The sequence below is a fragment of the Amblyomma maculatum genome, chromosome 9 (assembly GCF_055883805.1).
Source record: "Amblyomma maculatum isolate TAMU_Amacu chromosome 9, ASM5588380v1, whole genome shotgun sequence".
NCBI lineage: Eukaryota > Metazoa > Arthropoda > Arachnida > Ixodida > Ixodidae > Amblyomma > Amblyomma maculatum.
In genome coordinates, this window is record NC_139352.1 from 41421192 (window position 1) to 41448134 (window position 26943).

The 26943-nt window shown below is 44.3% G+C and overlaps 1 protein-coding gene across 1 annotated transcript in view; it reads right to left on the reverse strand.

Annotated features, from left to right (window-relative positions):
• The window catches only part of LOC146178920 (putative sodium-dependent multivitamin transporter), a 100639-nt gene that overhangs the window by 62851 nt on the left and 10845 nt on the right, over positions 1-26943 (reverse strand). The window contains exons 2-5 of the mRNA XM_084580068.1: positions 13644-13709; positions 12132-12183; positions 3580-3647; positions 603-757 (exon numbers count right to left, since the gene is read on the reverse strand). Coding sequence (XP_084436194.1) covers positions 603-757; positions 3580-3647; positions 12132-12183; positions 13644-13709 — 341 coding nt within the window. The remainder of the gene's footprint in view (positions 1-602; positions 758-3579; positions 3648-12131; positions 12184-13643; positions 13710-26943) is intronic.

Here is a 26943-nt window from a genome sequence, read left to right on the forward strand (position 1 = left end):
ATATGGGAGAGGCCTTCGCCCTGCAGTGGGTATAGTCAAGCTGATGATGATGGTGTTGGACTAAAGTGCGATAGTGGTGGATGACATTTATATTAACGACGAACTTTTTTTAAATAGAGGTGACTATATTGAATTAGGGTGGAGGATGAGGTTATGGAGGATTGCGTTAGATTAAGTTACATAGTTATGAGTTGCGGGTAGGTTAGAGAGAATAAATCGAATAGAGTGGATTATGAAATAAGGCGAAATGTTGAATTAAGGTGTACTAAAAGTGGGATAGGCTGGATTGTTTTAACAGCGTGGATTAGCGGAAATGAGGTGGAGTAATCGTGGAATTTGGGGTTTGAATGAAATTAGTGGGGTATACGGGGGAACTTACAGTAAAATACAGGATGTATTAAAAGGATATAATGATCACGCCTTCAATGCACGTAAATAAATTTACGTTACCTCCGTAACCGTGGAACTGATCTGCATGGGCTTGTGTTCCATGTCTTCATTTAACTTGCTTACAGCCTGTATACGACCGTTCCTTAAACTAGCAAGCTTGAGATCGGGGATATATAGAGAGTATTGAACATGCGTGAGTTGATGTACCGAACCTCAAATAGTACTCGCTTTTGATGTCCCTCAGTGGCCTCAGTGGAACATCCAGGTGGGCTGAGTCGTATGCTATCTTGCCGATGATGACGAAGGGTGCGGCAAAGAGCACAAAACCTTGGACGCAGTCGGCCCACACGACGCCTCGCAGACCTCCCTGAGATGCACACAAGGGAAAAATATTACTGTAAAACTTGACTATCTCAATTTAGGACGTTCAATAGCGTGGTCATATTAAAATAAAATAGATACGAATGACGAATGAAGTTAGAAACATATAGGTGGCCAAGAAAGACAGTATACTGATGGATAGGACGAAGAGGGATACGAATAACAGAACACCAGGATAGCATCGGTGCACCTCTGTGTGAGGGAGTTAATAGCTAGCTTCTTTTTTTTTCTTGGCAGAGTTTTTAATCAAATGTTAAAAAATTCGGAATACAAAATTTATGCGCCTGCCTCCCAGCTCTTAGTAGTGTCCTGAAAATTCACTATAAAACATTGAAAAGAAGACAAGGACAGAGCGTCGACTCGCGACTCGGTGCTAGTCTGTTTTTATTGTCCATGTTTTTGCTGTGAAGTTTTCTGCATGGTAAACAATGTACGGCTGACTATCCTGAAAACGTCCACTTTTTATTGAACGACCCTCTAGAACGGTATCTAGCAGGATGTTTATGCTTCGCTGCCTGTTTTGGTGGTTCGCTGTTGTATTGTGTTCTTACACTCTTTTTAATATCAATACCCTTGCTGCTCTCACTTCCACTGCATCGCTCTTTCCACATAGACCTTAAGGGGCATGCTGTGTTGACGTGATTGAGTAGAATGTCTATTTAAATTTTCCTAAAAACATTCTGTGAAAGTTTATACCAAAGCATTACCTGCCGAATCGTTGTCTTAAGGAAAAGCAATGTTGTCTACTCTTTTCTACGGTTGTTGTGATGTATCGGAAACAACTGAGCACTGATAAACTTTAAAGTAAATTTTTATCGCAAGATAATCTCTTAAGGAGTCTGATGAAAAACTTAGTTTTTATATAGGCACAGTATCCAACATCCTACGGCAACTCCGAAGTGATAACGAACCCTTTCGTATGGCAAATCTGTCTGCTCTATGGAGAACGCGTTTTCTGGATCTGGTTGTTGAGCCTATTGTTTTATCTAAAACACACTTTGATCATAGCACGCTCGCGCCAAACGACGTTTTTGACGACAGTAATTTTGAAACAGATTTAAAAGCATCGCTTAGTGCGCAGCCGCGTGTCATCACTCTAGTGCTTTCGTAGTTGCTAAACGTGTATAAAGTTTTTAGATCACCGTAGCATAATAACTGGTAGCCGCGTGTCATCACTCTAGTGCTTTCGTAGTTGCTAAACGTGTATAAAGTTTTTAGATCACCGTAGCATAATAACTGGTTGATGCTTTGTTAACAGCTGCAGTCTATGACCAGGTTTTGTACATGAACGCATGCAGTTAACGCCACGTGAAAAAAGTGGTGCTGCGGCGAGGAAATCTAACACTTCACCGGAAGGGTAGATTATTGCATTTGGAATCTTCGCAGCCTGCATGCATATTTGTTACAGACAAAACATCACTCATTAGATTCTAACTGTCTCGCGCAACACGGTGGTGAACTAATGTACTAGACCACTGTCACAAATCTTTGGTAACGAATATTTCCGTGGTCTAATGGAATCAATAACTACCTTCTTATATAAGCACATCAAGACGGAGCCAGTTGATAAACTACAAATTTAGAATGACAAATATGTTTACTAGTTGGTTTACAGCCCAAAACTAGTGCAATAAAAGGACGCGGTGCCCGCTGCGGTATCTGAGTGGGTTAAGGATAAGCCGTTGCAGGACTTGTGGTTCATTATTGGTCTGGGCAAGAAATAAAATTTGCCGCATAGTGAGTGTTTGGTCACAGCTGCCAACACGAGTCATTCAGGAGGCATTGGGCAGCGAGGAAAATGAGAATAGTTTACACCTTGGCCTCTAACAGCAAAAGAAAGAACACTGCGACGGGCAGCGCTGCCCAGCCAACAATGAAAAACAAAAGGTCAATTGTTTCACTGATGCTTAGTGGTCTGCGGCATAGAAAAAAAAAGGGGAACATGGTAATATGCTAGCTGAAATACGGGTAATAAAATAGATTTAGTGATGACCTGTAATCACGTCATGAAATAACTGATGGGCTATAATAGGAGTCCAGATGGCCAAACGGAAAAAAGCTAATGCAAGGATAACTGAACATCAGGCCTCGGAGATTTGCGATGATCAGGCATTATTGCCTGGTGCCAAATTGAGGCGACACCTAAGCTTGGCTTTTACCAGCCTGCTGCTTGCTTTCTGGGTCCTCATTTGCTTAAGTTCTCTTTGGTTCTCGCGTAATGATTTGTCGTTTAATTGGTGCCCCTGTTAGCCTGTATATATATTCATTAGCACGCAGTGGTAAGTTACCAGACTATGTCCAGCCCGACGTAGACATGAACCACCACTTAAACTGTGCCATACAAATGTGCCTGAGTTGATTAGAGTTACCGGGCTCGGATCAAAGTGCACGCGAGGGTTCATTCCTATCTATATATCATCCTTCATCTGCCAACATCTACATGAGTTGGCAGCTCCTGTCAATTCGGCCATGTCACGTGGTCTCGTCACGTCACACAACGAGCTAGCCAGTCAGTGCCTGGCATGTCGCCTGCGACCTACCCCCTGCCAGAGACACGTTCCTGATTTTTCTTAACAGCGAATAATTAGATTTAGAGATTTAGTAAAAAAGAGATCTGCTAGCCCATGGCGTACTGCATCATCTTGCTTGCGTTTCCAGGTTTCTTCGACTAGTAAGCAATAAAAGAATTCCCCTCTTATAATTATTGACATAGCATTGTACAGGAATGAATGAAATAGGTAGGAATCCACAGTGGGGAGCGCAAAGGGTTGAGGGTTAATATACAAGTATATAGCTATTAAAACTTACGAGTGCCGTGTAGGTTGTTCCAAGAGCGCCAATCAGCACGTTGCACACAAGGAGAGGAACGCCGAGTACTTTGTTGAAAAGACGGAGACAAGAAAATGAGCAGTCAGCAGGGACTGTGTAAGAAAATATTCACCAATCGCTCTAATAACGATAACTTCAAGGTAAAAATGAGCATGGCTTGGTGCATGTGCCATTTGCATTCCCGTATTAGGGTAATACCCTTCCAGTATACGACGCTTGAATCATATCGGAAATACCCAGGTACAGCTGTTCGATTCAGATTTTAAAGTGTGCAGAAAGCTCTGCGCACGGGCACAGCTTTACACGGGCAACGCTTAGGAGAGGGCGAAAAGAAAAATAACAGCAGGGTGACAGTCCCAACCTCTTTTCTTGCGGCTTTTATCATCTAACAATCGGCCATCACAGACACAAATCATCATCATGAAAATCACTGCACACACTGCACGCCAATGCCCACTTACAAATCTCTGCAGTAAAAGGCTGGCTTATAGGGAGCGAATTTTTCATGAAAAAGTTCTTAACAGGCGGCCATTCGCCACCAATCAATCCGGGATATGTCTGCCATATGGACGAGTGATCGGTCGGTCATCGCAAGCAGCGAATGAGAGCTGTCAGCATTGACATATCAAGATACGAGCATTGCCAGATGGCAGCTCTTCCTTTAGTGCATCCGCGCCGGTAGAAGAATGACCTGAACGCTCACTAGCCGTTTCGTGATGAATGACTCACGTCCTTCATGTAGAGCATCATTGAGGTTGTGTTTGCTCAGAGTAATAAATTTTTCAATTTATTCATGTGCTTTGTTGCTGTAAGGTGACATGGAACTTCTAGGAATAATTTTGCAACCAAAAGTAAAAGAAAAGTATTAACAAGGTACTTCAAGCCTGATCTCTTAATTTACTCCTCTATAAGCTGAAAGTTACTACTTTTTAGCGTAGAGTCTTAAACTACCGCAATACGTGAAAGGTTAACCGACATTAACCAAATGAGATTAAAGCCCTGCATAACTTAGCCACGCGAAAGTGTCTGCGTGGTCTATAGGGGTAACACGTCTGATTCGGAATTCAAGGGTTCTGAATGATTCCATTCCCCCTCAGCCCTCATCTGACACGAGTAGCTAGAACTGGCTGATTCTGCCTAATCATCTTTCTCACGCAGCCACGTGTCGTATAACTCTAGCCCCAATTAGCGGCTGGCCGAGCCAACTACCTCTCAGAAACAAGATGCCGACATTTCCGATGCCGACATTGCCAATACCGGATTTTATCAAGAAATGGAATCTAACGCTATATCGCTAATAAGCCTCCTCTCGCGGATTGAAGCAAAGCGCCATGCAGGTGGAAACATCGCTTTCAATGGCTCCGTCTTGGGGAGAGCGCAGATACGACAAGCCATAGGGCGTTGGCCGGTGTTATAGCTAGAATGTGTTCACACTAGGATTCAGAGGTTTCAAGCTTTCAGCATGCACACCTGCATTTTGACTGCTAGTTTTGTGATACAAAAATCGAGAATATTGCTTACACTTATTTTGTTGGAGCTCTTGATGGAGCTATGACCACCACTTACTATTTGGCCAACGCGGATGGTCACAGCTAGGGTTATTGAGGTTGTTACAACTAATCCACTTTGATACTGCTTATTATATCATTTTATGATAATATACTTCTCAATCCACATGGGTGTGCTCTTTAAAACAACGGATGCGTTAGCATTTTAACAACAGTCTACTTATTAGAGCTACACCTTTAGGTGTTCTAAGACATGAAGAAGTGCTTGTAATATAGATAAATTGCAGAATTTTAGTCGTCTTTCTCGCTATATATGAACGAACAACCAGCTCACGTTTCAGTCAGCCGCATATTTAATTCTTTTTGAATCTTTGTAGTACCTCGCATACTGCTAAGGAGAAAAGAGGAGAGACATAAGGCATAATGGGTAGATGATTTTGTCACATCGGGTTTATACTGATACATACGACATTTTACTTAAAAACCAATAATCCTTGGAGCTCTTTGAAGATTCTTCCTGTAAAAGTGGGAGAGCGCATTTGCTTAACCGAGTGATTAAAGCTTAGTGCCAATACAGTTCTTCCAGCTCTTTCAGTATCGTTTTCACTGATTTTGCTTTTGGCAGACTCCTTAGACGGGGCAGAAACATACCTCTCCTCGCCATCGTTTTTGCAGTGTAAAACCACTACCCTGCTTGTTCAGGTCAGCTGTTTCCTCACTGCACAATTATCCACCGGCCGTATAACGGGTGTCGTGCTCTCATCGCTTGAAAGTTCGATTAGTTCCCACCCTGACTTGCCTAAAGAAGTTAGACAATATATATCTTACCAGTGTCCTTGTATCACGCATTTCCAAATTAAGCGCAACCTAGGAGCATACTGCGCGGCTGGCGCATCTGCACTGTGCAAATCTGCTCCACTAGGCAGGCCACATTACGTTAGCATATTACGCACTGTACCTTCCACAGGTATTATGATTAAATGACTTCCTGCAAACGAATATGGTCGCTGCATATCTACGCGCAGCGTGAAGTGCGTTTTAAGGGAGTGGATTGAGTTCACCGTGCACTCAGTTCGTCGTGCCCTCAGCAGCGAACGTATGCAAATGCAATTTTGACGATGTGCCACTGAGCGATGGGATTGAAAGTGACAGAGTTTAAAGTGTGTCATCGAATTTGTCCAAGTGATCATAGTTTAGAGGACACAAATGTTCGTTCTTTAGCTTGTAAGAAGGCTTCGCAGGCTCAAAGCTGGCCATTTTAATACGCGATTTGAAGATATCAATGCGATGCGCTTGATGGAAGAGAATTCGTTCAAGCACATCCGGTATTCACGTTTAAAACGATTTTTCTAGCAGCTTCGTAGTAGAAAAAGGCCACTGAAATCATCAACATATTTGGTGTTGTGAACAACGTGAGGTTAATGAACAAGGTAGAATTGTTTAATGCTACAACACTAAACCGATTACATGAATGAAAACACTGCGTTCGACGTTTGCCGTGGGTGTCATGTCATGCACTTATAGGAAGGTTATAGCAGCAGGGGAGAGGAAAATAATGCTGGCAGGATTCGAGAGGAGATGGCTTGGAACAAAAATACAATTGGAATTTAAAAAGAGAACTGATTTTGTTTAACTTTTAGAAATAAAATCGGATGAGAATGGTAAAATTAGGATTTATTGAAACTAGCTTGTTGAAAACAATGAAATCAAAATTGTAATGCGGGTTCGAATTTTAATAAAATAAAGAGCGCTCTAAAAGTGATAATTTTTGGAGCGAAAATAAAAGTTGCCATCGGTGTGACCAATTTTATTCCATCAGCACAAGCTGCTCAAGGCATTTGAGACTACATTGAGTGGCGCACAGCTCCGCCATCTGGTAAGGGAACCCGAGATCAGACCGCACATTATGCGTCCCCTTAATCGAAAATGGGTTTCGAGAGCACGTCTGTTATAAGAAGACAAGCTTCTTCGGCATACTTTAGATTGTCGCTGTGGACACAGTCAGTAGGTTGTCGTCCTCTTGTCCTCTTCCAAGAGGACCAACATACAGATAACAGGAAGTTCGCCTCTCTGAAACAAGCTATGAACAACACTTCGCAGCACTCTCAGGTATAAATCATACACCATCTTTGTGCACTCCATACATCTTTCACCAGAAAGTTTATTTGGTCACACCACTCTGTTCATCTTCCCTGTCCGTGTTGCTCACAGCGTGAGTCCTTACTCGCTCACCCTGATGGCCTTTGCCGTCTTCATGATGGAAGAATTAATGTTTGAGCTGCCTATGAAATCTAGCTGAAGCGCTTCATGGACATTTATTGTAGACTGCTGCACCTATTGGAGAAAAAGTGAACAGGAAATGGAGGGTAGACAATCTACACAACCAATTCGGCCGACATTTTGATGAATGAGTGTCTGAAATGTTCTGTGTAATCTAAAGAAGAAGAAAAAACATCTCCCTAATTTTTCAATCTACTTTTACCTAAGTTATCGAAGTCCGTATTTCTTGACCGATGGGCAAAATATGCAGGCTTCTGAAGTGGTTCCGAACGGAGAAATAATGATGGGACGCATGGGAGGAAAGTTGTGGGAAGCACCTGTCATTTTACTAAAGAAAACATGGTTCGGGACAAGATAAGGATCCTAGGATTGTGGCTACAGGAAAATGGCCATCGTGGAGGAGCTATAAGAAAACTCGAAGGCTGCGTTCAACAAACGTCTAATTAGACGCATCGCAAATCGCAAGTCGGGCATGAGAGAAGCCAATCTTCTAGGACTTGTACAAACTTTTGTCATCAGCAGGATCATCTACGCTCTCCCGTACTTACACCTGGCCAACAGTGAGAAGGCTGATAGAAGCAGTCATTAGGAAGAGCATAAAACTGCCATTGGTTTCGCCATCAGTACGTCTACGAACCGGCTAATGAAGCTGGGGGTGCACAACATACTGGCAGAAGTGATAGAGGTCAACTAAATCTCCAAATACGAAAAACTGGCAAAGACCCGGAAGCGAAGAAGTGTACTGCTAACTAAGACTAGGCATTCGATATTAAAGCCAAGAGGACCAGAAGACTGATATCCTGATGGAAGTCAGGAAGCGATTAAAAATCGGCCCGCTGCCACGGAACATGCGTACAGATCATCACCAGGAAAGAAAGAAGAAAAAGACGAAAACGGTGCAAAAAATATATCAAGGAAGAAAGGATGTGGTTTATGTTAGCGCCGCCAAGTATGGGGAGAGTCATGTTATGGTTGCGGTAGTGACAGATGACGAACAAAACCTAAGAATAAGCGGCTCGGTCACGACGAGCTTAGCTGACATGGCTGAAAAGATGCGCATTGCCCTTGCGATAGCAGGCACAATGGCTACTATAATTATAAGTGATTCGAAAACAACAAAATGCAATTTTTTCAAGGGAAGGGTCTCCCCCCAGGCAAATATAATACTGTAAACATGTCAGGATGACAGAACAATCCGGCTAATATGGGCACCAGCCCAGTCCCAGCCTCAAGGAAATGAGGGAGCTCATAAACGTGCCCACGGCCTCACCTTCAGGGTAGGCTCTGACTTTCAGTACACTCTGAACAGGGACAGGCTAGTCAGTTATAAAGAGATTACTGATCACTATCGGCTAAAGAGGGTAGAATACACACCGACAGATAGGACACATTCAAACTATGCCAGCATAAGGCGGATCTGGTACATATGCCATAGATGTGTCCAAAAATCGAAAATATTAATCAAGAGAGAACGACAGAAGAATTTTTGGAGACTCGACTGTTGAGCTCATACCCTGACAATCAGCTAGAAGTAATCCGACGGGCCGAGCACGCCATCCGGGTCCAATGACTCCAGGCCGCTGTGTAGGTGGATAGGTAGACGCCTATCTTGTATCTGTTGGATATTAAAGTTTTAGCCCCACATCAGGAGCTAGAACGGAAAATTTAGCCAATTGAGAGACGCGGTCTACTGCTGTGTTTTGATTTAAAAATATACTTTCACTGTTCAAATACGTAAGGGTCTATTTCCAGTGTTCCCGCTACCCTGACCAGATGAAAGAGCTCTATCTGACACAGTACAGCAGCTTGCCACGTGGAGTATAGTTAAGTTCTGATGGGTAAAACTTTGAGAAAAATCTACACATTCTTATAATATTTCAGGTGATCATGTAGGAGGAAAAATGTTTTCAAGGCACTTTGGACCGAAAGCCTTTGTTTTAAACGCCACTGATTCCTGCTTTACTGCTTCTGTGTGCTGCGGCGTTCGATGAAGCGCCATATGAAAGGTGCAGCACGGACGCTTGTATCGGACGATCGGCGGGATTAGCTTCGTATAGACCGACACCGATCTATGAAGAGGCGGCGGCGCTGCTGTCGCCAGTCAGGGGCGACTGGGGGTGAAAAGAAGGCTTAGCGCTCATAGGAATACATGGAACCAAAAATATTAAAAGCAGTCTTTTCGTTTCACAGTGCGCCTATGATATACTTCGGTGCAGAGTAACCATGAAGCTTGTAGAACAGATTGTTAATGTACGAAATCTCATCACGGGAATGAAGTATTTTTAAAACATCGCGAAACGTATGGGGCTGAGAGTAGGAGTGCGACCCATAGAAACACATACAAGAAAAATTTAATAAAATAATTTTCTAGTTTCCGAGAGCATCAATAAATGAAGAAGACGGTTAAAACTTAGCTAGTGCTTTGAAGTAAAAATGTCACAAAATATGTTATGTCATTTTAAAGTCTATCGATTTTAAAATGCCTGGATATATGTTTATTGTAATACCCGACATACCTATGCAAAGCTCATTATCCATTGTGCGCTTCTTGCAGTAGCGACAGCTTCTCGTGCTGTCCGACAAGCTGCCACGCTCATTCCATCTTAAATACTTCGCTCAAATGATACAAACCAGTGTTCACACTGCACGATAAATGAACCGCGCGCAGCAGCAGACGACCTAAATGCCCCTTCTGATCACACAAGTCACGTCCGTGGACACCGGCGTCGTCGGCGCCGGCGTTTTTTAAAGGCAAGGGGCGGCAAGGGGCTTCCATTGTGTTGATGTTTAAGAAGTGCTTTTATTGCGATATCAATACTGCGGCAGGTTTCGAGCCATCGCGTAGCTCACGGCCGGTCGCCACGGTTGACCTCGTACAGCTGCGAAGAAGAGAGGATGAAGAAGAAGGAGAATAAGAGGAAGAAGAAGAATAAAAGGAAGAAGAAGAGGAGGAAAAAGAAGAGGAAGGAGAAGAACGAGAAGAAGAAGGAGAAGAAGAAGATTCTTTGCTATCTACAGCCGAATACCAGCATCTCATATACTCATGGAAAGTTCGAGCATGTAAATCACGGCAGTGTGAGGTAACGATGACTCTCCTGAGATGGAGGATTCCTCGCCTAAATCTTTATTTATGTAGATGCGGGATCAGCCCCACAAACCTTTGTGAGGCTTGCGGTGAAATTGAAAATATTGATCACTTCCTTCTCGCTTGCCGAAGGTTTTCACATCAGAGGAGGGTGCATTTAGAAACTCCAATTGCACGCTTGGGATTTACGTTGTCGGTCCCGCTTCTACTCTCCTTTGGTGCGAGTGCGAAAGGATTTGCGTTGCCTCAAATGTGTCAGTACTTACATAACTACATCAACGTACACGTACAGATTCCCTTGCTAATTGCATTCCACATTTACAAAACTCAAAATTTTGCTTCATATTTTTTCATTCAATAACTTTTGTGATCTTAAATGATATGTTTTTGTTTAGTTGTCAATTACTTTAATACACTAATTCAGTTTGTGTAGGACATTTGGCAGTCCACACTGAACCCTGGCCAATCCCCCTTCGTGGGTATGTGACAAATATCAAGGAAGAAGAAGAAGAAGAAGAAGAAGAAGAAGAACGCTCGGTCACCGGCAGCTAATGCTTTCTCTCCACATTCGGTTCAGCAGCATTGAACCCTTCTCATTTTATATGTGGACCGGTAAGTTACGCTCTCGCGTCGTACTCTTAATGGATGAGCTTAAGTGTCCCCAATAATGTAGCACCTTACACTGATAAGGCGTGATAGGGGAATAATGGAGCTGGCAAAAGAAGCTTCCGCCGTTGCTATCGCAATTCAACAAGGGTTAACCAGAGCTAAACCACAACTAATTTTTGAATATAGTTTTGTCGAGGCCGCATACCTCCGACGACTGGGTTTAGTAAGCATATGTGCATGTGGCAGCAAATAAGTCTACACGAGAAGCTGGCGCGACCTAGCGGATAAAGTGCCTGTCGGCGGTATACCGTATGGCTTCACAACCAATATATTTTAGCGGAGTTTTAAAAATAGATTGCCTTCGGAAAGACGTAGCCTACTTTGTCACAGAGTTCCAACCTCTCGTCAACGTTTGACAACCGGCTGCCTAATTTGGCGCTCTGCGAAACGGGAAATATATTGCGGAAAGTTGTGTTTAGGTATGTTTCTCTTCCTACACAGAGTAGCATGTCAGCGAAATCTAAACGCCGGCAAAATTATCTGTTTTTCATTAAAGAGTCTCTCTCTATATGGGTCGACCTCCCAGCTCGAATCCTAATAGGTATCGCGGTGTTGTAAAAATACTGCGCCTTTGAAGTGGCCTTTCAACTTTCACTATATAATCTAGGGTGTTCATGCTTACTCTGCGCCAAAAAAGCTATTATAGGTGCCTTGTGAAATTTGAAGACTGCTTTAAAAACATTCCCTACCACGCATTCTATTGGCACTATACTCCACTTTTTACCCCAGTCTGCTGCGGTGTCGCGAGTGTCCCTTTGCTTGCAAACACGGTGTTGGTCTATATGTGAGAATTGCCTGGCGATGTCTTCGGTCATGACGCCACGTACGATCATGGCCGATTACGTCACCAGATGATGACGGCACAATCTCGCGGTGTCCCGCCGAAACTCGCGAAGAAGTGTGACACTTCTAGCGGACAGGCACACATTTCGCCTTAAGCCGGTCTATGAAGATTGAAGAAATGTTCCATCAATGTTCATATTTCTTACTTGTGGACATTCCAACTGCAGCACTGTAGATGCTCACAGCGCCTAGGGTTTGCTGAAAACAAGAAAAAAAGGGTAAATATATTGCGGAAACTCACCTGCATGTAATTGAAAAACATTATCTCTTGAATTAAAAAGTACCGATACAAGGGCGAAGAAAGGTATAGAAAAATATTCCCCAGTAAACAGCTGCCTAAAACAAGTCCTGGTGCTATGAGTATAAACTAAACGAGAGAAAAAAACCACCGACAGGCTCAACAACGAAATGTGTTAGCAATGTACACATCTCCTATGTAGGCCTGGACTTTGCTAAAACACTTCCAATTGGCCGCTAATGGTTTTGGCTGCCTGGGCACCACCCATCGAGATACTCCACCAGACCCAGCGTTGTCTGGTCTAGCAACTCCGCAAATAAGAGTGCGTACAGACAGGGAGTGAGATGCAGGAGTGAAGTCAGGAACGTAACAAAGCATAAACAATTAGGCACTAATATCCACAGGTAATAATGACTGTTGGCTTCTGAAGCTCCTTCCCCAGGAAGTGGTTTCCTACAGCCCAGGCCTTTATCACAGGCGGTTGCACCTTTTCTTATCTTACGGCAAGGTCTGTTCGTCATCGCACAACTTTATTATTTCGTTTCCGCCATTCCCTTTCCATCTCAAAGTGTAGTGCTGCAGGCTTGACCTTGAGACGTGCTTCTCCTCTTGATGATTACGTCCCACTTTACATTAAAAAACGTTACTCTGATTGGCAACGTGTACCGGCGTGCATTTCTTCAAGAACCGACTGCCGAGCTACTGCTGGAAGAACGCACTGCTAAGGAGGCTTGTCCAAAGGAAGCAGTGGACAGGAAAACAATGGAGCACGAGAAATCACGTGTGCAGCGAACGGTATGATGATGATGATGATGATGATGATGAATTGATTTATTGGTATGTTCATGAACTTTGAGAGAACCCTGCCGTAGATTTTCTTCACTAGCACAGAAAGCGCAACGCTTTAATCGTGTACAGAGTCAATGTTAAGCCACCAAAATTAGAGAGTAGGATTATCTTTAGGAAATGAACTGACATGAACCTGATAAGAGGTTAAGTGCCTTATTATCGGTGTCACATGTGAACAGTAAACACAAATACATTTTAGGTTTACCTTAATTGGTCCGGATTTTCAAAGCGAAACAATCTTGTGCTTCCTACGCAGCTATTTACTACTAACAACAGCGTTTCTTTGTGATTTCGACGTCAGGTGTTTAACATAAGGCGGTGTCAGAGCAGCGAAAGTGAATTATGGACGACACACCGCAGTGGTGCTTTCTCTATCAAATAAGAATTCGGTTGGTTTTGAAAACACGTGTCACGTCACTGAAGCTGCTGAGAGCTTACATTGGACTGTGGTTTGGTCATAACATTGTTCATCAGCTAGAAGGTGCTGCCTATCTTTGAAATTGGTTTTCTCCCTTTCGCTGCGCACCATAAACCAGAAATATACCATGATTTCGATTTGAGGGCTACTTACACTGAAGAAAAAGTAGATCACGCAAGCAGTGACTCCCACGCCGTTCCCAAAGCGCATCCGAAGATACTGAAATTTCAAAAAGAAGAGCAGTATATACAAATCAGCTTTATGCTTGCCAGCATATACTATAAGGCGCTGGCGGCAATGCCGAGCTCGTATTCCGAGTAAACCTCTGAACATTAAACTTCTATGCTGGCTGGTAATTATATCGTCTAGCCTTGCTACGCTGCTGTTTATGCTGCACGAAACTAATCCACGAGTGCATTAACTTTGATTAAAATAACTAATCTCTAGACCCTCTTATTTTATTAATTCATAGCGGCAGTGAAAGAACACGAGTTCATAAGAAAAACATGAAACACACGAACAAACTCTGCGTGTTTCCGCTTTTGTGTCCGTGTTACTTCGCTGCCTTTATGAATAAAAATGTCAACCCGCCAAAAATTTGATTTACTCCTACTCTACGCTACCATGGAAAGAAATTTCTTCCCCGGGAATTGTCAGTAAATGCCCCCCCCCCCCCCCCCCTCATCGCAGACTCTCGATAGATGTCATCATATACCGACAGTTTCATACAAATGCCGTTCCCTCAATCAAAAGTAATATTACCATAAACCTACCCATCACTTTCCAAAATTCAACTTTGGTACAGGTCCCGCGAGGCTCACAGACATGACATGAAAAATGGTAATAATAATAATAATAATAATAATAATAATAATAATAATAATAATAATAATAATAATAATAATAATAATAATAATAATAATAATAATAATAATAATAATAATAATAATTGTTTCACAGGAAGGAAAGGCACAGTATCTGTCACACTTGCTATGTGGACACCTGAACCGCGCCGTAAGGGAAGGGATAAAGGTGGGAGTGAAAGTGGAAAGAGAGAAAGAGGAGCCGTAGTGGAGGGCTGCGGAGTAATTTCGACCACCTAGGGAAGGTGGAAGTGAAAGTGGAAAGAGAGAAAGGGGAGCCAAAGTGGAGGGCTACGGAGTAATTTCGACTTCCTGGGGATCTATACGTGTGCTGACATCGCACAGCACACGGATGCTTCTTTGTTTCGCTACCATCGAAACGCAGCCGCCGCGGTCGGGTTCGCACGTTGAGCAATGGAGACAGTATCAGATGAGACGGGCTAAGTAGCTCTGATTCGAATTGACCTGGAGAAGTCGTTTGACGATTAAAGCTCGACACGATTTCTTGTTCGCGGTCTTGGAGCATGCAAACATTGGTGACGTTTTGCTCAAAGGCTAAGGCTGTGCTTTATGAACTCGTATACATGACTAATTGTTATCCAGGAGCTGTAAACCAATACCACTAGAATCATCTGTTCCTCAAGGATATCCACTGTCTTCATTGTTGTTTGCCTTATATCTGGAACCTCTCTGTCTCAGTATAATTAACAGTGCAGCCATCTGGGGTTTCTCTCTGGCTCAATGTGAAGTTAAGATTTTAGCCTATGCTGAGGAAATCGCCCTGTTTTGTTCTGACAAAAAGTGTGTACTTAAGGCTTTACACTTGTCGAAATAGTTGTGCGTTGTATCAGGTGCGACTCTTAATTTAGATAAATCCAAAGGCTTTTGGATGAGCTATTGGGGCACTAGACCAAGCCAGTTTGGAGGCATATGCTGAGACTGTAGTCCTATTTAGTACCTAAGGGGTTCCGCTGCACCAAGTTCTCAACAGCGTATCTACTGGGATTCCCAAATCGTACCTATGCGGCGACAAACGCAGGTTTGGATGGGTAGGGAACTCTCAGTGTTTGCTAGGGTTAGGTCTGTAACATATGTTTGTTTTGCGTATGTTCTTCAAGTCCTGCATAGTGCGAGGAGGAAGGTACAAGTAATATACAAAATATGTGCAATATTTGCGTGGCGCTCTCAATAGCGGGAGCCCATGCGGCGTAACTTGTTCCTTCCCTTAGAGTTTGGTGGAGTGGGTCTTGTTCACTTGTTTGTGCATCAACTTTTCTTTTTGTTCTTTTTCAAATCGGCAGACGACCCGTTTCTTGCAGCTGGGCTCATAAGCCGTCTTAGTCCTCATTTGCCTTACTATTTCGCACCGACTGGGCAGGCTCGTGAGGGGACTTTATGGGGATTCCTTAAGGAGGTTGCTGACACTTTTATTTCCTCACTGTGCTCTTCTCTATAGATTACCTTTATAGCCTCTCCAGAAAGCAGATGACCCAGGTTATCAATGAGTCTTTGTTCCCTGCACCATTGTATCGGCAGCCTTAACTGGCGTTTTTAGACGCCACTATTCTAAAGCATGTTAGGCAAATGTGCATTCAGACAGCCGCAAAAACGTTCTTTTTAAAACTAGACACAGCGACGTTGTCTGTCAAGACATTTCTTTATGATAAGGAGATGTTTGTGCCCTGGATGGTGAATTGCTGTCTCTGTAACGTGCCTGAGAGAATTGATAATTGCTTTATTCTGTGCCGTGATGCTATGTTCTTTTCGGGCACATTGAAATTAAACCATATACTATTAGATTTTTGCCTCTTAACAAAAATCTTGTTGCGGCTTATGATCTATTTGTGTTGATGGAACTGTTGAGTTTTTGGAAAAGCCGTTCGATGCACAGGCATGCTGAGCCACCAAGATCGTCCAAATCCGTCTTTCGGGAGAAGTGTGCTTTGCTGAGGAGTTCATATGCTGCACGCGAAGAAGCTCTAAATTGGGTGCCATACCTAGATACATGTGTGTGCCTTCCAGAATTTTGATGTTTTGTTGATGATGAATTGTCGGGCTAGGAGTATGGCGGGCTCGTATTAAGCAGCCCGGTAACTTCAGACGTGGACAAGTTTAAGAAATTGGAATTTTTTCTTTTTTTACGGAAGTTTTCCCACGCAATGAAGAAAAAGAAAAAACCTGGGCGTCGCGCAGTGTTAAAGAGCTGGACTGGGGTTCTAAGGGATGGAAATTTGATTCCCCGTTGGGAGACAAGGTTTAATAATTTATTTTTTAAGTATCAGAGCCGCTGCAAAAGCGTTACACATTTGCTGACGCCAACAATGAGCAATTAAAGGCTTTCGCTTTAAAAATTACAGGGTGTCTAAGATGTCTCTTAAGAAGAGAATGGCGAAAGCCTACCCTTTTTCAACTATCGTTTGGCCATCATTGGCGTTCGTTGAAGTGCTACATATATTTAAAATAGTTTACAGAAAAAGAAGGGCGCAATATCTATCGCACTTTCTCCGGCAAATGTTTCGACGATACACCATCGCTCCTGCCCGTGGCGTTCCTTGACGCGTGTTAAAAGTGTGGGATTGCAGATGACTGGTAAGCTAGACAAGAACGCATCTCTCGTAATTTCGCGGGATATAACAGATCTCGCGCATGGGATTTCGTTCCATGAGCCTAGAAAGGATTTTCGCTTCAATATTCTGCAATTTTGCACTAATATTGTGCTTAATTTCACACCTCGCTGAACATCCTCCTACTTACGGAATAGAAACAAAACGCTGCCAGTCACATCAGCGGGGCGCAGACGAGACTGAAACCTCTATTATAAAAACCACGAAATTGAGATGTCCACTATAGTGTCGATATGGACATTAAGGAACCCCTTAAGGACTACCTCGGGACCCTTGTAGAGAAGTCTATTGTGGAACTCTCTCCGTGCAGTACACACCAAGCTAACCATTCTCCATGTAGTTGGGTCTGCAAGGACTGCACAACAAGTACAAGACTTGGAAGGCACACTCAAGTTATTGAGCACACTTTTACTCAACTGCTATCTAGGAGGTGTACAAGCGAAGTTCCAAACATCGATAGTTGACCATGAATGACACCGAGCAGTGACCTTTTACGAGAGGTTCCAAAAGGCAGCTCAGACGGCGAAAACAGCTCTTCTCACCGTTGTTGGTGATTTCAGAGCACATGCTGCCTGTGGGAAAAGTGCTCTCACTAGGCGAATTGATAGAAAAGTATATCACCTATATTGCTGCACATCGCCTAACGTGAAGGTGGTATAGACAATAAGCTGTGGCGAGAACTACTGACGGAGTGCAGCAGAAGTAGCGGCCCAGCTCTCTCATGAGTCTGTACGTCGATTAGTAAGACCCTGTGGTACATGGGCGTATCGAATACGAGCGTGTTGTAACTTGGAGGGCATCTGCCGTATACATGACTTGGGGGGTAAACAGAGTGCTCCAATTCGTGGTCTTTGTATAGGTTTTCATCAGGTTTTCAAGTTTTCACCAGACAAGCGCGAGCGCTTGTCTGGTGAAAGCGGTGTCACGGCGACTAAGGTGTGGAAGGGGGGGGGGGGGAGAGGCGGTGGGTTTTTCGTAGATCTTTGAGTCTTTCGCTTCGATGTTTTCAGGGTATAGCCCGCTTATCTTTGGGGTTGTAAATATTCAACCAAGAAGAAGGGCAACTCGGAGACGTGTGGCGAGCAAAGGCATGCTTCCATTCGGTTCCTTTTATTCAGTGTGGGCCGGGAGTTCATTACAGAAGGACGTGGAAGTTTGTGGTTTGGTGAATGTACGTGCTTAGCTTGGCGTGCATACTTAGGAAGCTTGTTGGCGGCGACGGCATGGAGGGCGTTAGAGGTGTCTGCGCGCACTGTGATTATGTTGTTTGGTGAGGGTGGAGAATAATAGTTTTGGCGATTACTTAAGATTAAGTTGATGTCGGAACAGGAACGCTAATGTGATGAGGAACGTTTTGGTGGTGGAGGCGAACAAACGAAGTTGTAGCGTTGCGGTCAGAGAAAGATACATCTGTGTAGTATGTGCCATTGAAGGGGGTCGTGCTTAGTGGGGTGACATGCTCTTGCTTTTTGGCGCGCCGAGTACCTCTCTGTTTATGCTCGGAACATGACCTGGCAAGACATTTCTGCTCAGACGGGTAGCAGACACCCGCTGTCAAAACAAGATACACTCCGCTGTGGGAATTACGATGAGATAAATGAAGACTGCGCTAACGAATGTTTGACGTTTCTGGAGGAAAATACCCCGTCTTTAGCCAGACCGTGACCTCTATTGCGGTTCTGCCATGTACACCTGCGTATGTCATGTGCTTGCGTATTTGCTTTTCCTTTGAAAGTGTCTGTTCTGAGTCGTTTTTAGCTGTCAACTGTGTGGGCATACAGCTATATAAAATATAATTGAGGTCCCACGTTTGCTCGAGGAGTCACAGGCTCGACCGACGAGCGCACATGCAGCACGTGTGCTGGAAAAGCTGTAGTGCACATGCCGCTTTTTCTGCATGCACACTTCAGGTACAGGGATGATTTAAAAATATGACAAAGGCCACTGAAAGGCCACGTCGTAGTAGTAGTCGGCACCGCCCTACTGAAAAAATTGTATGAGGCAAAACAATCACATTTTCTCCACAATACCACTCAATTCACATAAGAAATCACATGCAAGTCACATATAATTGCATAACGTCTCATAGTTTCTTGAACATTATCATAAATTCAGTACGATATTTTATGATAATGATGTGCACCGTATGAGAGTCTATGCGATTACATGAGATTTTATGAGGTTACTGCCCTGTAGAACTTTTGGTTTTTCAGTAGGGCGGGAGGGGGAAAAATTGGTGGCTGTTTAAAAAATATTCGTGTGGTGGTAATCGGCGGTTCTTGTGTTTGATGACTGATTTGTGTACGATAGCCGATCAGGAGGTAGAGAAATCATTGTAATGAACGTAGGAATGAAATAAATGAAAAAGAAGAAAAACTAGAAAAAAAGAGGGTTAAAAGGTGTCAAAGGCTCAGAATGAAAAGCCATGTTTGATGATGCTAATCAAGAAATTTAAGAAAGTGTAATTGCTCAATCAATTAGTTGAAACAATTGCAAAACATGAAAAATTGGTAAAAAAGGTTCATAAGTGTCGGGGTGCTAAGAATAAAAAGTCATGCTTGATGGCAATAATTGTGAAAATTTAGAGTGTGTTATGTATGAAATAATTGATTGATATAATTAAAAAAAGACTGGAAATGCGTTCAATGATGCCAAACTGTTCAGAATGTAAAGCAAAGTTTGCTGATGCTAAGTATCTGTGTATATAGAATGGAACAAATTAAAAGATTAGAAATAAAGGAATAGGAAAGTTGAAAAAAGTCCTCTGTGTACATGAAACGCTATCACGTCATACCCCGAACGGCGGAGCTTAAGGGTCCCCTCATTTTTCCACGAGTGCCGTTTCTCAACTGTCGAGGTGCTACTGAGTTCACTCAGGCTTTTCAACAGCGCTCGTAGTAGCGTTAATGACCTTTGTTTGTGAGCTGCCGCTGTGAGCAAGGATATCTTCTAAAAAGCGCGCGTGGCAGCAAAGATGACATTTCTTCGCTAACTATTATCGTGATCGACGGAATTAGATTTGATTACTTTTTTAGTATGCATTGTTTTTACCAGCAGCCATTTTTATAAAAACGGGAAAAAATAATTCGCGGACAAAAACTGTCTGGTGAACCTCCCCTAGACTGTGCCGCGGTAGACCTCGGACTGTAATGATCGGCGTGGTTTTAAGCGCACCGCGACACACTCTCTCCGCCTCATCAATTATTCGTCACTTGTGGTAACACTTTTTACTCTACCATGTATGACAGTCGCCCATGTTACAAAAGCTGGCGCTGAGAGGAAGAGCTCTGGGTGGTGGTGGTAAGCATTTAATACAAAAGGAGAGGATGCTTAGAGAGCCACCCCTAGTGGGCCACTCGCCTTACAATACTAGGTGTAGTCCCTTATTCCGAGACTCCATTGGTCTGGGCCGCCCCACGAGCTCGCTGGACCAGCGCTTAATTGTTGTACCGCAAGATCCAGGCAGCCGAGCAGGGCCGCCTCCCAGTCCTCTCGGGTATGGGAAGGAGTTTGGAAGGAGTATGGGAAGGATATGGGAAGGAGCCACTAACGTCTTCGCGTCATACCCTGAAAGGCGAAGAATAAGTGTCCTGACCCTGCCTTGCTTCCATCAGTTTCTTTTCTTGGAGAGGTGAACTCAAGCACCTTACTACGCCATTGCTTAGCAACTTCACTGGAAATTGAGTAGTTTGATGTTAGGTTCGTGTGCGTAAAAGTAATGCTTTATAATATTCTACTACTCGTGGCTCATTTCGGAGAATGTTACTACCCATAAGCTCTGAATGCTTTAGTCATCCGAAGAAACTGTCACGCAAATGTAAGCTTCAAAAGAATAACGTAAGAAGCCCAATTACCGGCTATATCCGGCTTTACTCACGTGTTACTGATAACTCGCGCGGATATTTTTCGGAGGGATCATTTTCCAGAGGTTCGGAGGACTCAGCCCAAGAACACAAAGAAACCATTTTTATAGTTCGTTCAAAAATCCCGTTATTAGTGTAAAAATGCTGGTGGCTGTGGAATTGTTGTGTGGGCATCCCCGATGACTCGCAGCTCTGCGGGGTTTGTTATGCTACAAGTTGTTTCATCTGGGTCAAATGTGTCTGCTCGAGCTTGGTTTAAATCGAAGAAACGTTTTCCGTCGGGCAGACATTCAGGGATCCTCCCCCGACAGGACTTTAAATGTCTAAATGATTTCGCAAGGAAGTCAGAAAGTAAGTGCCCTCGTGTTGGCCGACGATGAAGGTGAGTCTGGCGTGGGCGACAGTTTTCAGTTTAAAATATTAGCTGTAGTGCTGTCATTCGTAAATATAATCTGACGCTGGGATTTGATCTGAGGTGTCACACGAGAAACAGGAGCTGCTCACTTCTTTGCACGTGGGGCATGCAGAGCGGGTGGCGCTCTCTTCATCTTTTTCTTCTGCTTCGCTTCTTCTACCTTGCGCACTTGCGTCTTCTTCACGCACATGCCAAGCTTCAATCATACAGGTACATATCTCCAAAAACACAGAGCATTGCCTGCAGTTCTCCACAACCTTCCGGTCCTCTGCCTAACATTCTCCTTTCACCACCACCGCTGCCCACCTTGATCGCCTCCTGGGATCTCCCCATTCAAAATGCCCTCGACACCTTTGTGTTGTCTATACCCGGCTGTTGTGTCCTTAGCGTTGGTAGACAGCCATAAAAAATTTAACTAGAGCAAACCATGCCCGATATAGTGCTTAATCAAGCTTCCGCTTTGTAGATTAAGCTCAGCCGGCTTGAACCACAGGAGGCAACGGCCGGAAGCTCGACGTAAGAACCCCAGCGCTCGCTTACACGGTTACTTCACAGACAAATCGTTCTGATACGTATTACAAATCTGCCACCACCTGTGGTTCAAGCGCAATTTAAATCCCCTGAGTTGTCCTATGATTTGAGCTCACGCTCGACATTTGGTTCCGCACGTTGAATAGCTAAAACCCCTCGTTTTGAAGCAGTACTGGTATCACGTAAGAAGGATGCTTGTTAATTGAGGCAGCAAGAGAATCTAGTGACAACAAATTGCTCACCAGCGATATGTAGTGAGCGAAGCACCTTCGCTGTTAATTCGATGTTAATCTAGTTTAATCCTCCACCGATGCCCAGAAATGTATACTGGAATATAATAGTTCGAAATAAAGCGTACAGATGTCATCATAGCCTGAGTACACCATTCAAGGACAAAATCCTCTCCCATATTTTTTATACGCGATCCTGGTCCATCTATGGTCACCTAATCCTTGCAAACATTGTAATATCATCCGTCCATCCATCATTTAGCTGTTCCCTGCTACATTTGCCTTTCCTTGGATTCGAATTTGTTACCTTTAAATAGCATTGCTAATGCTCCTCTTGCATAACATAACCTGCCAATCTACGTTTCTTCTTGAATGCGTGGCATGTCATTAACCCACGTGTGATCCTTCACTCACTCCGCACTCTCCTTGTCATTCATTGCCCTAAATTTACGTTAGGCTATTTTTGGCAGCCGCAAGTTTCCGTTTCATAGGTGGGCAGCGGAAACATATACAGCTTTTATACTTTACTCTCGCGGTCTTGAACTGCGGCCAGTGGCACCGTGTGGAGCGCCTCATATTTACGCTATACTGTTGATCATTTCCATGCTGTGGAATATTTCTTAAGTTATCTTCATAATAATTAAAGATATGCGATCTTGCTTTTCTATTCTAAGTTGTTAATCATGCTTTGCAGTTCATTTCATGAGTTACTTAGCAAGTTCGCTAAATGTGGCGCGAGTTCTCTGGCTTGCCATAGATCCGACGGCCATGTTGCATTTGCAGCAGGCGAATGTGGTCCATTGCATGGGGCAGCCGCCAGCAACAGGACGAGCATATCTGGTCTCTATTTATCATATTACGCAATACTTTATACGGGAAGGGGGAGAAAGGGAGTCCTCTAAGGGGAGTCCTCTAATTATGTGTGTTAGAGCTCTGACCCGTTACGAGAGAGGAGTAACAGTAGTCTCTAATGAAACATGTTACATATTGCGCGAAAGTCCGCGGAAACGCTGCCTGGGGATCCTGTGCGTTTTATTAAAAAATTCTGCTATTTAAGTATTTGAATTTTATTTCGATGTATCATCCACAGTGCCGGAGAGAAACAGTGCAGACTTTATTTTATTCTCATTACACACTCATACTTGCAAACACTTGTGCGGCAACCCACCTAAATACAGTAGTGTTCACTTGCATGCCTGTAAATCGCTTGACGTCTGTAATGCCCCAGCTCTTACGACAGCCCGCCGCAAGCCAATGCACTCATCCATCACCGCAATTTAAGCACGTGTCAAAGGAGTAAGACAGCTACTGTGAGTTTAACTTCTGTGACTCGAAAAAAATCCAGCTCAATAAACGGATAGTCCAATGCAAACGTTTTGGTTGGGATATAATAACCTCACGCCTGGAACAAAAATACACGTGGCGGTGGCCACCAATGACGAATGGTATGACACGTTGCATGGAAAGGCGCAGTATCTGCGGCAGTGTAGTTCTAGTCAGCAAGGTTTAGTAAGTAATGACAGAAGACCCTATGCACCAGCATCCATCCAAATTCAGGCAATGAGGTCTGCGTAGAAAAAAAAAAGGCACTACTCTACGAGGTAGTGCGGACCTCTTGGCGAAGAAACAATACTAACTATTACGTCTTCATCTAATATGAGTGAAATAAGGTCAATGCTTTGCTCCACAACAACTCTTGTAGATGAATTTAGCGCAAGAGCTTTGACGAAGACAAGAGTAGCGCATACAACGAAAGACAGGCGCTACGGCCAATTGTTTGTTGGCGTGTGGCAGAGGAAGTATAAATACAACTCGGAGCATGCGCAAAGATGCCGGGCACAGCAAGCAAACACATCACGCAAGCGGTATATGATTATGGTAAAAATGAGTTAGGAAAAATACATTCAGCGTCATAAATCTGCAAAGTAGTACTCGCACCACACTTCTCCGCGCATGTCGGCACACTCCTAGAGTGATTACAACGAAGAACCACGTGTTTCACTTCACCAAACTCGCATTCCGCTTACACCGCGCTTGAGTGGGAGGCTGGTGCGCACCTGGAAAACACTGCTTTAGGACGCACCTTCGTTCGACCCTGCTCACCGTCGGGTCAGAAGACCAGTAACCCGCACCGAGACCAATGCGGGTTACGCAGGGTGCTAGTTTATTGAACAATTTTAACAGCTTCTGCCCTTGGAGATTTGTCCGAATTTATTATGCGCAGTAGAGCTAGTCTGCTTGGCTTGCTCGCCGAAAGATGCCAAGCGTTTTTCAAGCGGTATACACGCATACGTGAGTGCCTTGAGTGTTTGCATTTTACCCTGGGCACCCTTTTAAGTAAAAAAATAAAAAAACAACCTTCTCCAGTGACCGCGTCTCGTTTGGCGTCTGCTCCTTTCTGTGCAGATAGAATGAAGCAACTGGGTATAGTTTTCATGAATGCTGGCATGCTGTTTTAAAGTTTTAAGCACGGAATGCTTTTAGCTTTGTCTGTCGGCACACCGCGGGGGATCATGGAGTCTGGAAGGACATATAACACAGCACCGTATCAAAAGAACTAAAATGAATTCTGTAGAATCTTCCGTAGTTAGTTTGGTGACGACGAGCCGCCCTGGCGACACAGCAGCCCCTGCGCTCACAAGAACGTTTTATGCTACGCGTGGCGTGTGAAACAAGCGCGCGATGCGAAGGTTTAATTGGTTTGGTTTGTGGGGCTTAAGGCACCAAAGCGACTAAAGCTATGAGAGGCGCCTCAGTGGAGGTGTCTGGAGAGTGGAGGGTTCTTTAACGAGCACTGGCAACGCACAGCACACGAGCGCCTTGCTTTTCGCCTCCATCGAAAACATTGCCGTGGCTTAGGTCAGCTAGGCCAGGACATAACATAGAGAAAACATATGTGCCTGGTGCTGGCCTGCCTACTCCTCTCGAATACAATCTAATCCCATCCAATCCACTGTAATCCAATCAAATCCAAAGCAATCATCATCATCATCATCAGCCTGATTATACCCACTGCAGGGCGAAGGCCTCTCCCATATTTCTCCACTTAACCCGGTTCTGTGCTAGCCGCATCCACTTGACCCCTGCGAACTTCTCAATCTCATCCGCCCACCTCACTTTCTGCCGCCCCCTGCTACGCTTTCCTTCCCTTGGAATCTAGTTTGTTACCCTCAGCGACCATCGGTTAGACTCTCTTCGCACTGCATGTCCTGCCCATGTCCATTTCTTCTTCTTAATTTCTACTAGAATGTCGGTAACTTGAGTTATTTTTCTGACCCACTCTGCACGCTTTCTATCTCTTAATGTTACCCCTACCATTTTTCGTTCCATAGCCCTCTGGGTTGTCCTCAACTTAAGTAGAACTCTCTTGGTTAGCCTCCACATTTCAGCCCCATAGGTGAGTACAGGCAAGATGCAACTGTTGTATACTTCAAAACAATCAAGTATAATCAAATACAGTTCAATCAAGTGCAGTTCATTCAAGTGAAATATATACACTCCAGCCAGTCCTGTCCAATTCAATACAAACCAGTGCAATCGGGTCTAATCCAGTCCAATCCAATCCTGACCAATGCTGAGCACACGCTCGTTCGAAATGCGCCGCTGACTAGCCTACACACTAGAGAAGGGGAATTAAAATGCGCTGCTCACTATGTCTAGCTATGTTGTTGCTTTACAGACATGTTCTTTTTGTTGCGTCTTGACTGCCAGATAGCTCGGCGAGCGCTAGTTGCTAGGCAACTAGCGTTCGCCGTTGTCTAGCAGTTGCTAGGCAACGACTCTGTGCTTACCGCCACGCGAAACTCCTCGTTCATGGCCAATGTAGATTTCACTACAAAAGCGGCCACCGCGGCCGGGATTCGATCTCGCATCATTGGGCGCAGTAGTCTCGCGCCGTAACCACTGCACCACAACGGCGAGTCCAAGCGAGTCTATGCTCCGTGCTGCATCACTAACGACACAGTGAAATCCTAGTGACATTTAAGCTAAGAGAGAACGCCGCAAGTGTTTTGTAATATGTGCACTTGCAGACAAGCGGACTTGCTCGAATTAATAGCCCCGTCCTTCGGCTTGACGCGAAACTCACTGTAAACAAGGGACGGTGGTGCGTAGTTCACCTTGCACTGTGCATCCCGAGCGAAGCTGCGGGTGGATGCCTGCGTTTAGCCGAGACAAGATAACCAGACTCAAGACACGATAAGAAAGCCTCTACAATGTGCTACGCTGGTACGCCAGCTCAGTGTGTTGTTACGCAGCGTGTGATACGCTGGACAAAGCGAACGTAGCAAAGGGAGAACGAAAGAAGGAAACAAATGGCCGATGAGTACGATAACTGGTAACTCTGGAGGTGGTCAGTTCGAAACCTGCCACCGGACACCAACCGGTAAAATGGGTACAAGCGTTCCCCGTCCCGGCGCCCGGCTCTCTCAGGAGTGTGCGTTTGCAAGAGGCTCTGCTAACCCTGCTGTGCTCCCTAGAGGGCTGAAAGTTTCAAACAAACTAATGGCCTGTAGAGGTTGGGCTGACTGAAAGAAAGGGCCACACAATGGTCTTTTGCCGCACAAGGCGGACTTATTGTTGTCCAATGGCGGAACGGACCACTGCCATATCGGAGCAACTATTTGAAACCTATGACCCCTTTCCCAAACATTTCACCCCAAAGAGCCGAGAACCAGGCCGGGGGAAAGCTTGTACCCATTGAAAAGCCGGTGGGTACCCGGCGGCACCAGGGATCGAACCTGGTACCTCCAGAACACGAGGCGGATGCTTTACCACAAGGCCACGCTGGCAGCACATTGCAATATGCTAGTGCAAAAATGTGACAGAACACTTTCTTTAAACATGGAGTTTGAGCCTACTTTATATTGTTCCCCATAGCCATATCCTTCAACTAACTGCAACTACACAATTTCCAGTTTTTCACGCT